Source organism: Salmo trutta, chromosome 32 (genome assembly GCF_901001165.1).
Source record: "Salmo trutta chromosome 32, fSalTru1.1, whole genome shotgun sequence".
NCBI lineage: Eukaryota > Metazoa > Chordata > Actinopteri > Salmoniformes > Salmonidae > Salmo > Salmo trutta.
Window position 1 is genome coordinate 3,281,140 of NC_042988.1, and position 13,145 is coordinate 3,294,284.

Here is a 13,145-nt window from a genome sequence, read left to right on the forward strand (position 1 = left end):
GAGGGAAAAGGGCTGCCTAAGTATGATTCCCAATCATAGACAACGATATAGACAGCTGCCTCTGATTAGGAACCATACTCAGCCAATCAAAGAAAAAGACAACATAGAAATATAACACAGACTGCCCACCCCACACCCTGACCTAACAAAATCGAGAAATAAACCGTCTCTCTCAGGTCAGGGCGTGACACAATGGGCCTTTCAAGGGATAATCTGAAGGCTATAAAGTCTTCAGTTAATTTAGAACTAAGTATTAGAGCTATTTAGTTAACGGTTTTGTTAAAACCATCATCATAACATTGTGATTTGTTAAGTATATAATAATCCATGGCACATGTCCAGTAAAGTGCAGTATGACTATCTTATAGTTCAGTGCATGTTGGCTACTTGTCATTTTGGCTCACAGATACTGTAGAATAGACTACTATAATCTTTGGAGAAAGTCAAGTGTGCTACTACAGTCATATTCATCTGGATATTAATGTAACACTGTTACACATGCCCAGACAGCTTTGAACAGAAAATGTTGCATATTGCAACTTAAACAGTGCTGTTTGAGTCAACAAATATTGTCCAGAAAATGTTACTGATACAAAAAAAGTGATAGCAAAAATATACATTACTGATTGGATTTGACATAGTAAAGAAAAACAAAGGGGAAATTGTAAACATTCATCATTCAAGTGACTGGAGATGAAGGCTCCCTGAATTCAACGTTGCAATCCTCACTTTGACACACTGCCAGTCACTGACAGAAATTGATTAATTGCTAGAAAAATAGACTTTTGATATGTTGGAAGTTACAGAAAGTGCTTGTCAATGGTTGGTTGCCATGGAGTTGCTTAGCGTCAATCCCAGCCCAACAGGAGGACAGAGGAGAGGGAGAAGAGGACAAGAAAGAGAGAGAAGGAGGAGTGGGCCGGGGAAGCTCCATTGCTGCAACCAGCTGAAGGGGTCGTGGGATTAATGGTTGTGGCGGGGAATAGTAAGGTTCCCAATGTGGAAGTCAGGAAGTCCTTAAAGTGGCAGGTTTTGGTGAAGACTTGGTTGGGAGAGGCGCGAAGACTCCGGCTCAATCGTGCTTTGCTAGTGCTGTTAGTGCTGGTGGTGTTGCCGCTAGTGGCGTTGCTGCTGCCGACAGTCAACACAGCAGTCTGAAACCATGAGTTGCCCTGCTTACACATCAGAGGACCACCCACATCACCCTATGGGGAGAGAAGCAGAGAAAAACATGGGTTAATATGGTCATACTGTTATGTGGTTACTGTTATGGTCATACTGTTATGTGCAAAATAGTAAGACAGATTTATAGATCAACTGTGCCATACCTGCAATAGTGTCACAGGTCCGGTGCAAATGTTGTCCGAAGATGAAACATTCACGCATTCCACCACAGAGGTCTGAAACTCCTGCAGGACTTGCTCAGCTGAGGACAAAGAGAGAGTTTATTACATACCAATACACACCCACACTCCTAAGGTCGTATCTTTCCGGAAACAATCCCTAGCCAGCCCCTACCCTAGGCATGTGTGTACATCTGAGAGGCCTGGATAGGGTGTAAGCATTATGTTGAAAATCCCACCTATCCTATCAAAGGAAAGGTGGACCTACAGTACTTCCATTGCTTTTCCAATTCTTTCAGATCTATAGAGCTTGTTACTGAGCAGGCACATTTCTAAGAAACACACAAAGACAGTTGTCCATCCACTCACCCCCACCCTGGCCAGTGCCCCAGCCAGCCACCCAGCACTTAGTCCCTGTGCTGAAGGTGCTGGTTCCCTGGTCCACACAGATAGGCTGGATGTAGTTAGACAACTTGGGTTTGCTGGCCAGTCGGAGGATGGCCACGTTGTTGCCCGTCAAGTTGCTCATGGTGATGTTGATGACATTCAGGGTTACCTCGTTAGGGTTGGAGCCGTTTTGCTTCAGACGACCCAGGATCACGGTCAATTGAGAGGCATTGGGCTGGCTGGAGAGATGGAATGAGTTGTGTTTAGTGAGGGACACTAAACTACATTCTGATTGCTGTCTTATGAAATGCTTATGTACTGCCTATAAATGTGATATGTAGGGGTTATGTATGTGTCCTAATTGTAACTAGAATTTCTAAGCAAACAGCTGGAGGCAGGGCTTTCTCCTATAGAGCTCAATTTTTATGGAATAGTCTGCCTACCCATGTGAGAGACGCAGACTCAGTCTCAACCTTTAAGTCTTTACTGAAGACACATCTCTTCAGTAGGTCCTATGATTAAGTGTAATCTGGCCCAGGGGTGTGAAGGTGAACGGAAAGGCTGGAGCAACGAACCGCCCTTGCTATCTCTGCCTGGCTGGTTTCCCCTCTTTCCACTGGGATTCTCTGCCTCTACCCCTATTACGGGGGCTGAGTCACTGGCTTACTGGTGTTCTTCCATGCCGTCCCTGGGAGGGGTGCGTCACTTGAGTGGGTTGAGTCACTGACGTGGTCTTCCTGTCTGAGTTGGTGCCCCCCCCCTTGGGCTGTGCCGTGGCGGAGATCTTTGTGGGCTATACTCGGCCTTGTCCCGGGATGGTATGTTGGTGGTTGGAGATATCCTTCCAGTGGTGTGGAGGCTGTGCTTTGGCAAAGTGGGTGGGGTTATATCCTACCTGTTTGGCCCTGTCCGGGGGTTTCATCGGATGGGGCCACAGTGTCTCCTGACCCCTCCTGTCTCAGCCTCCAGTATTTATGCTGCAGTAGTTTATGTGTCGGGGGGCTAGGGTCAGTCTGTCACATCTGGAGTATTTCTCTTGTCTTTTCCGGTGTCCTGTGTGAATTTAAATATGCTCTCTCTAATTCTCTCTTTCTCTTTCTTTCTTTCTCTCTCTCGGAGGACCTGAGCCCTAGGACCATGCCTCAGGACTACCTGGCTTGATGACTCCTTGCTGTCCCCAGTTCACCTGGCCGTGCTGCTGCTCCAGTTCCAACTGTTCTGCCTGCAGCTATGGAACCCTGACCTGTTCACTGGACGTGCTACCTGTCCCAGACCTGTTGTCCCAGACCTGCTGGAACCCTGAACTATTCACCGGACGTGCTACCTGTCCCAGACCTGCTGTTTTCAACTCTCTAGAGACAGCAGGAGCGGTAGAGATACTCTCAAAGATCGACTATGAAAAAGCCAACTGACACTTACTCTTGTGTTACTGACTTGTTGCACCCTCGACAACTACTATGATTATTATTATTTGACAATGCAGGTCATTTATGAACATTTGAACATCTAGGCCATGTGCTGTTATAATCTCCACCCGGCACAGCCAGAAGAGGACTGGCCACCCTTCATAGCCTGGTTCCTCTCTAGGTTTCTTCCTAGGTTTTGGCCTTTCTAGGGAGTTTTTCCTAGCCACCGTGCTTCTACACCTGCATTGCTTGCTGTTTGGGGTTTTAGGCTGGGTTTCTGTACAGCACCTTGAGATATCAACTGATGTAAGAAGGGCTATTTAACCTCTACGGGCTAGGGGGCAGCATTGAGAATTTTGGAAAAAATATGTGCCCATTTTTAACTGCCTCCTACACCAACTCAGAAGCTAGAATATGCATATTATTGTTCAGGTTTGGATAGAAAACACTCTGAATTTTCTAAAACTGTTTGAATGGTGTCTGTGAGTATAACAGAACTCCTATGGCAGGCAAAAACCTGACAAGGTTTGAAGCAGGAAGTACCCTGTCTGACAAGGAGTCGTGCGTCTTGCATCTTTTTATTGAAAAGTAAGGATCTTAGCTGTAACGTGACAATTCCCAGGGCTCCGATAGGCTCTCAGAGCCCGGGAAATAACTGAAGGTTTACGAGGGAGCCTCAGGCTGAAACACATTATCACCTTTTGTAAGTGTCGACTCAGAGGACCTTTGAATGAGGCGCGTGCATGAGTCGCTCCTGAGGATAAATTTTATTCGGCTGTTTAGGCTCAATGCATACTCCCGGTCGGAATATTATCACTTATCTACGAGATAAATGGCATAAAAATTGGTTTTAAACAGCGGTTGACATGCTTCGAAGTACGGTAATGGAATATTTAGACATTTTTGACACGCCAATGCGCCATGCGCGGGACCGTGAAGAAGCATTCTGATAGTGTCTAGAACTCACGAACAAAACGTCGCTGTTTGGATATAACGATGGATTATTTGGGACCAAACCAACATTTGTTATTGAAGTAGAAGTCCTGGCAGTGTATTCTGATGAAGAACAAGCAAGGTAAGAACATTTTTCTTATAGGAAATGTGATTTTGGTGGAGGCTGACCTGGGTGGGTATCTAAATAGCTAGCCCTGTAATGCCGGGCTATGTACTTAGATTATTGCAAAATGTGCTTCATCCGAAAAGCTATTTTAAAATCGGACATATCGAGTGCATAGAGGAGTAATGTATCTATAATTCTTAAAATAATTGTTATGCTTTTTGTGAACGTTTATCGTGAGTAATTTAGCAAACTGTTAGTAAATTCCCCGGAAGTTTGCGGGGGTTATGCTTTTTCTGAACGTCACATGCTAATGTAAAAAGCTGGTTTTTGATATAAATATGAACTTGATTGAACAGACATGCATGTATTGTATAACACAATGTCCTAGGTGTGTCATCTGATGAAGATCATCAAAGGTTAGTGCTGCATTTAGCTGTGGTTTGGGTTTATGTGACATGATATGCTAGCTTGAAAAATGGCTGTCTGATTTTTTCTGGCTGGGCACTCTGCTGACATAATCTAATGTTTTGCTTTCGTTGTAAAGCCTTTTTGAAATCGGACAGTGGGGTTAGATTAACGAGATTCTTGTCTTTAAATAGCTGTAAAATAGTCATATGTTTGAGAAATTGAAGTAATAGTACTTCTAACGATTCAAAAATCGCGCCACTGGATTTCAGTGGCTGTTACGTAGGTGGGACGAGTTCGTCCCACATACCCTAGAGAGGATAAATAAATTTGATTTGATGAAGAATGTGTTATTCCCTAGGTAGACACCTGTCATACAATATACTACTTTTTGGGCGACCGACCAAATTCGCATAGAAATTTCATTCCCGTCGAAAGCAAGTCTAAGAAGTGGTAGATGCGTTGTATGTATGCTATTTCTATGCTTCCCGTTCTGAAGTTTTTGCATCTTTTACTTTCAGTTTTTTACACCAGCTTCAAACAGCTGAATATACAATATTTTTGGTTATGGAAAATATATACTGCTCAAAAAAATAAAGGGAACACTTAAACAACACATCCTAGATCTGAATGAATGAAATGATCTTATGAAATACTTTATTCTTTACATAGTTGAATGTGCTGACAACAAAATCACACAAAAATAATCAATGGAAATCCAATTTATCAACCCATGGAGGTCTGGATTTGGAGTCACACTCAAAATTAAAGTGGAAAACCACACTACAGGCTGATCCAACTTTGATGTAATGTCCTTAAAACAAGTCAAAATGAGGCTCAGTAGTGTGTGTGGCCTCCACTTGGCTGTATGACCTCCCTACAATGCCTGGGCATGCTCCTGATTAGGTGGCGGATGGTCTCCTGAGGGATCTCCTCCCAGACCTGGACTGAAGCATCCACCAACTCCTGGACAGTCTGTGGTGCAACGTGGCGTTGGAGGAAGGAGTGAGACATGATGTCCCAGATGTGCTCAATTGGATTCAGGTCTGGGGAACGGGCGAGCCAGCCCATAGCATCAATGCCTTCCTCTTGCAGGAACTGCTTACACACTCCAGCCACATGAGGGCTAGCATTGTCTTGCATTAGGAGGAACCCAGGGCCAACCGCACCAGCATATGTTCTCACAAGGGGTCTGAGGATCTCATCTCGGTACCTAATGGCAGTCAGGCTACCTCTGGCGAGCACACGGAGGCTGTGCGGCCCCCCAAACAAATGCCACCCTACACCATGACTGACCCACCGCCAAACGGTCATGCTGGAGGATGTTGCAGGCAGCAGAACGTTCTCCACGGCGTCTCCAGACTCTATCACGTCTGTCACGTGCTCAGTGTGAACCTGCTTTCATCTGTGAAGAGCACAGGGCGCCAGTGGCGAATTTGCCAATGTTGGTGTTCTCTGGCAAATGCCAAACGTCCTGCACGGTGTTGGGCTGTAAGCACAACCCCCACCCGTGGATGTCGGGCCCTCATACCACCCTCATGGAGTCCGTTTCTGACCGTTTGAGCAGACACATGCACATTTGTGGTCTGCTGGAGGTCATTTTGCAGGGCTCTGGCAGTGCTTCTCCTGCTCCTCCTTGCACAAAGGCGGAGGTAGCGGTCCTGCTGCTGGGTTGTTGCCTTCCTACGGCCTCCTCCACATCTCCTGATGTACTGGCCTGTCTCCTGGTAACGCCTCCATGCTCTGGACACTACGCTGACAGACACAGCAAACCTTCTTGCCACAGCTCGCATTGATGTGCCATCCTGGATGAGCTGCATTACCTGAGCCACTTGTGTGGGTTGTAGACTCCGTCTCATGCTACCACTAGAGTGAAAGCACCGCCAGCATTCAAAAGTGACCAAAACATCAGCCAGGAAGCATAGGAACTGAGAATTAGTCTGTGATCCCCACCTGCAGAACCACTCCTTTATTGGGGGTGTCTTGCTAATTGCCTATAATTTCCACCTGTTGTCTATTCCATTTGCACAACAGCATGTGACATTTATTGTCAATCAGTGTTGCTTCCTAAGTGGACCATTTGATTTCACAGAAGTGTGATTGACTTGGAGTTACATTGTGTTGTTTAAGTGTTCCCTTTATTTTTTTGAGCAGTGTATTTCACAGTGGTTTAGAATGTACAATGTTTCTCTACACAATGACTGCTTGTTTTATCACATAAACTGAAGTTAGACAAATGGTGGCACGATTTCGGCATAGTGCATCAAACTTTTTAGTATGAATGTTGTCATCATTTTGAATGCAATTATGATTGTAGCAAGTTGACATTTTCTTACTTGTAGTTAACATAAGTATGAATGAAATTCATATGTACTGCTTATGAATGTGACATGTATGGGTTATGTATACTGAACAAAAATATAAACCCAACATGTAAAGTGTTGTTCCCATGTCCCTAAAATTATTTTCACTAGCACAAGGACTGTACGGATTTCCTACGTCGGACTAATTAACCTTGGTTAACCTTTTGCATGAGGGTTGAAAAGGAAAGTGTCACTAAATGTTAATGTAATGGCACCTTCAAAAATCTAAATGTAGGTTATATGACTAGATTTCCTTAGAATCATGTCAGGACTGACATTTTAATCCGCCACTTAACTACTTGCTCTCCCCTTTGAAATACAGGTAGAGTTAACTTACCTGGAGAAGCAGCTAGCGTCGCTCATGACAGAGTCCACCGCCACTAACGTGCCCCCACAAACGTGTGCTCCGTTTTTCTGTAGGCTGGCTATCCAGGGCCACAAGCCTGCTGTCGCCAACGAGCTTCCCCCACCAATACGGGAGTTCAAAGAGGCGCTAGCGCTGCCACACACCACAGCTGCAGAGGGAGAGGCGGATACAAGTTTGAGAGACAAATAAAAGGGAGTAATCCAGTAGTCAGATTTATCACATAGGTAGAGATTCACATCAATGTTTAGCCATATGCACAAGTTAGACTATAGGTACGTACGTGCGGGTGTGGTAGTAGGGGGGGAGGTGGTGGTGCAGGTGACACTGAGGTCAGAGTTAGTCCCATTGGATGAGAAGGTGATGAAGCCTGGTTGGGCACTGGTAATCTGGCTGTTGATCCAGGTCTGGTACTGGGAAACTCTGGCGTACACACCAGGGTAATTTGCCAGAGCACAGCCGTAGCCGAAACTTACAACTCCAGACTGGATCCAGCGAGTACCCTGTTTGCTCACAAGCGGACCTCCTGAGTCCCCCTATGCATAGACAGATTTACAGTGTCACTGGGATTGAATTGTCACAGGATTATGAAATATGGTGGGTCAGTTTCCTCGATGAAGCCTAGTCTCAGACAAAAAAATTATTTTCAATGGGGAATCTCTTGAAGATTATTTTTAGTCTAGGATTAGGTATAACCTGTTTTCGGAGAATTGGCTCAATGTGTAATTGACTGACACTGTAATAAACAAAAAGGACACCCAAGAGATTTTACCTGACACGAATCCTTTCCTCCTGCTGATAGACCAGCACAGATCATGTTGTCAGTGATGGAGCCAACTCCATAATTACAGTTACACTGCCTGTTTCCCACTACTGGCACATCCACCTCCTGTAGGATCTGTGGTAGAGCTGGGATGATAAACCGAAAATGTAGACACCAACCACTTATCACAGGCATTGCTGATATTCTTCACTACGATAAGTAGCTCATACTAGACAATGTGAAGTTTGAAATGAAATAAGTTTGCTAATATGGGTGATTGTTAATGGGACAATTGATAGCTACAACAATAAAACTAGTAGTAGTTTAAAGGCTAATCAAAAAAACTGGGGCACATGAATGTTAAACTTATCGTTATCGCATCAATTCAGGTAATTTATTGCGGTATACATTTTTGTCCATATCGCCCAGCTCTAGTCTGTGGTGAGGGCAGGGACACTGAGGATAGACTTTCAACCCATGAGAAAAAGGGCTTCCTCAACATACACAAGACCTCTCATAATTCTGATCCATTATCAGTAGTAGTTAAAACAAGCTATATCTGTGTACTCACATCCTCCACTGCTGAGGGTGCCCCAGCCTGTGACCCAGCTAGTAGTGCCAGCATTGAAGGAGCTGCCTTGTGCAGCTAGGCAGACTGGCCGGATGTAGTTGGTAAAAGTCACGGAGGAGGAGAGCTTCAACAGACACATGTCGTTGTCACTGGTTCTACTGATGTAGTTGGGGTGGCAGATGATCTGATTGACCGTAAGTCTCACTTCATTAGGGTTGGAGCCCTGCTGGTTCTGACGACCCAGGTAGACCAGCAAATTTGATGTACTATTTGATGTTCTGGTGATGAGAAAGAGTTTGAAGTTAGAATTGTATTAAATGTTTGAAGGGCCTGTAGCACCCACCTCTGCAATATTTGAGAATTATCATTTATTTACAAACTACTCCCTTTACTTCCCACATCTCATTTTGAAAACATGATGGGGAGGAAAGTCTGTTTACTGTCCCAAAAAAACATTGTGGTTTTATGTGATCACATGAAAATCTAAATCTATTATTATTATGACAGTTTGTAGAAATGCTACAATACAGATTTGATTGAATTAAGTCGTTTTTTTATGGGTCCTCACCTGGGAAAGCAGTGAGCAGCAGTCAGCACCCACTCTTTGTTAATAAGGGATCCCCCACAAAAATGTCTGCCAGATTTCTGCAGACTGGCCTGCCATGGCCAACTCCCTGGAGGAGCATCCTGACCCCCCACGATCCTAGTGTTGAGAGGAGAGATTCCACACACTAACAAAGACACAGATGGGCGAGGGATTACAAAATATAACACACAGGAAGTGAAGAGATTAAAGCTCACTAGTTAGTCAGTGAATAGGAGCATGGTTAAGTCATTCAATTAGGAAAATAACAGACATTTGATTGAAAAAGGAGGGGACTTACCATCCAACTGAGAGTGAGACACTGAAAAACAGGAGAAGCAGAAAACAGTTGAACAGTTTGGTTTTGGCACACTGTGGGCAAACATGTAATTCATAACTCTTTTCACCCCATTGGTTTTATAGTAGAAACATACAGTCTTGGAGCTGTCTGTCTGGCTGGCTGGCTGTGAATGATTATTGTGGTTTCTGACGGTACTGTGTGTATTTAGTGTCCATACAGACTTTTCCTGTGAACAAACTATTTCAGCTGTTTTCTTATTATGAGTCTGGATTGTTAAACCAAACGCCATCTGTCAAAACGTCTTTCATCACTGTATGTTACCTAATACTGCTGTCCACTTAACATTGTCCAGAATGTGTTTAACACATTACCTATTGAAACAACCTAGGAGAATAGATTACTCTCAGAATTACAAAAATATGTTTTTATTTTATACTAATGAACTAATACTAGATAAATATAATTTGTGGACCAAAGCCTTATGAATAAGATAAAGAGGATGAGGAAATATATACTGCATCTTTAGAGAGCTAAAGAAAAACCGGCTCATCAGGAAACAAAGAACAAGATAAAATGCACAATCATTAAAAGAAAGCAATGTGGTCACAACAAACAGTCATCATTGCTGTATGACTGTATGGGGATTTCCCATGAAAGAATACTTGGTCATGTTTTATAATGCATTCTAAGACTTGTCTAAACCGGATAGTTCACCCAATCACCCTTCTCTTCCCTCCACTATTGTTTTGAATCTTCTCTGTATGTGACAAATCAATGGCCTAAAGAGGCTTCCTCTCCTCACCTACGTTCCTTTATTTGAGCTAATCTAAAAGAACTGGACAGGAGAAATTAAGCCCACTGCTAAACGTCTGTCATAATAACACTTTCACCTCCTGTCTTTTCAGACCAGTGAAGCTAAAGGAGCACCCTACCTCTGGGTGCTCTATGGGTGTGACTGTCAGGTTGACTGGCTTCACATTCAGTCCCCACCCACTAACTTAAAATTAGGTCATGTTTTTTAATGAATGTATACAACATAGAGGTAAACAGACAAATCAGACGTATCTACAAACAAATTTTTGTTTCTACAAGTTCATTGCATTACATAATGAACATATAAAATATACTATTCCATCCAACTGTTTTTTATGACGACAAACACGACCAATGTTCATACACTTTAGAACATCAATTTCTTCCCTGTACTCTGCCCTTAAGACAAGTACAGACGAGCATTGCATTGGTGACTCAAGTTTCTGTTAAGATGGAATATGTCATTATCAGCTGATGGCACAACATTTCCTTTACATGCTAATTGAACTAGTGTTAAAAAGCCATTCAATGGTCTTGCGCAACTCTCCAAACACTTCAGAAGGCAATCACACGCACACACACACACACACACACACCAGTGAAAGACTGATAGGCCTAATTAAGGTGCGTCTTTTTCACGTCAGGTCCAGTGGCACAAACAGGGGCACCAAGTGTCATTCATTTTACAGGCTCATTGATACTGGATTTACAGCTGTATTAGATCTAAGAACAAACCACAGTCTCACAGGCCGCAGATGTGGTTCATGTTTCAATTTACAAATAGGTCTTTAGAATAGAGACGTCTCTTCTTGACAGTGCTTTAGATTTTTCTCTCAGGCTGTTCACAGATGCAAATTCTCATGCAAAATATAGTCCTGAAGGGGATTCATCTGGCTGCCTAGTTTGTATTATGTTGTCCCCCATTTTCTCGTCGGGATGCTTCATATCCACACTGCTCGCTAACCCAGAAGTCAGCCGCTCCAATATATCTGGTTAACACTAGTTTACACAGCCAAAGTCCTAAACCCTGCCTATTTCTACAATTTCAAACCTAACCTTAATCACACTGCTAACTTAAAGCCTAACCTTAACCTTCAATTAATATCGATAGACAATATTGGGAACCAATGTGTCGGAGGCAAACACAGTCAAAGAAAAACCCCAGCTGGCCTATACCCTCCCCTAGCCCGGATGACGCTGGGCCAATTGTGCGCCGCCCTTGGGAGTTCCCGGTCACGACCGGCTGTGACACAACTTGGGCTAACACCCCCTTCACTTTCCTTACTGCTTTGAAATTAGATGTATAAGTTCAACTGGTCCACAAACCCTAAAACACACTGACCCTTCTGCAGTGTAATTAAGTTATGTTGCCATGAGGCTCCACTTTAGACTGATAAATGTCTTTAAGGACACACGTTATACCTCGCTCACACAACATACATTCATGTCTTAGACAAATATTTGACAAACGTGAACCTTCTGCCTTAAATTAGGCACAGGGCATCCCTCAAGGCCCAAAACAGTGTAATCGGCTATGCCTGTATTCTATAAATAGTCAATACGGCCCATATAGCCCACCACCAAGAAAATTCTAAACCTGACCAACTCCTTGACTCCATTCACCAGTCAATAGAAGGAAAGCAGTGGAATAACAGGAATCTCATCTCTTACCTTTTGAAAAGAGAGCAACTAGTAGAGTCACCAAACAGAGTGCTTTGGAGACTTCCATCGTTTCAATGCCTGCCACTACAGCCTGTCCTGTTGAGTGTTCATACTTTTTTTTGAGTGTTCATACTTTTTGCCTTCACTCCTCCCCTTTATCTATCTTCCTCTCCCACACTGAAACCTGAGACATACATATACCCGGAAACACCTGTTCTCTCTCCTCCCACTCTCCTCTTTCTCTCTTCCCTGAATCACATAGTGCGTAAAAATCACCTGTCCTTGGTTGCAAAACTCACTACCGAGTTGCAAACTGCCTCTGGAAGCAACATCAACACAAGAACTGTTCACAGCCAATGGACTCTGGAGCAGTGGAAACGTGTTCTCTGGAGTGAGGAGTCACGCTTCACCATCTGGGTTTGGCGGATGTCAGGAGAACGCTACCTGCCCCAATGCATAGTGCCAACTGTAAAGTTTGGTGGAGGAGGAAAAATGGACTGGGGATGTTTTTTATGTTTCGGGCTGTGCCCATTAGTTCCAGTGAAGAGAAATCTTAACGCTACAGCATGCAATGACATTCTAGGTGATTCTGTGCTTCCAACTTTGTTTAAGGAAGGCTTTCCCGTTTTAGCATGACAATTCCCCCGTGCACAAAGCGAGGTCCATACAAAAATGGTTTGTCAAGATTGGTGTGGAAGAACAACTGGCCTGCACAGAGCCCTGACCTCAACAAATCAAATCAAATCAAAATCAAATCAAATCAAATTTATTTATATAGCCCTTCGTACATCAGCTGAAATCTCAAAGTGCTGTACAGAAACCCAGCCTAAAACCCCAAACAGCAAGCAATGCATGTGAAAGAAGCACGGTGGCTGGGAAAAACTCCCTAGGAAAAACTCCTGAGAAAGGCCAAAAACCTAGGAAGAAACCTAGAGAGGAACCAGGCTATGAGGGGTGGCCAGTCCTCTTCTGGCTGTGCCGGGTGGATATTATAACAGAACATGGTCAAGATGTTAAAATGTTCGTAAATGACCAGCATGGTCAAATAATAATAATCATAGTAGTTGTCGAGGGTGCAACAAGCACGTCCGGTGAACAGGTCAGGGTTCCGTAGCCGCAGGCAG

At 43.8% G+C, this 13,145-nt stretch overlaps 1 protein-coding gene across 1 annotated transcript; it reads right to left on the reverse strand.

The window, feature by feature from the left end:
- Positions 1-393: 393 nt before the first annotated feature.
- On the reverse strand, positions 394-12,160 carry LOC115170781 (transmembrane protease serine 9-like). The gene is made up of 10 exons (XM_029727073.1): positions 12,031-12,160; positions 9,547-9,567; positions 9,231-9,393; positions 8,663-8,940; positions 8,101-8,237; positions 7,612-7,864; positions 7,302-7,479; positions 1,713-1,969; positions 1,329-1,426; positions 394-1,205 (listed from the first exon to the last, which is right to left on the reverse strand). The coding sequence occupies exons 1-10, from the start codon at positions 12,086-12,088 to the stop codon at positions 849-851; spliced, it is 1,800 nt and encodes a 599-aa protein (XP_029582933.1). The 5' UTR covers positions 12,089-12,160; the 3' UTR covers positions 394-848.
- Positions 12,161-13,145: the final 985 nt, after the last annotated feature.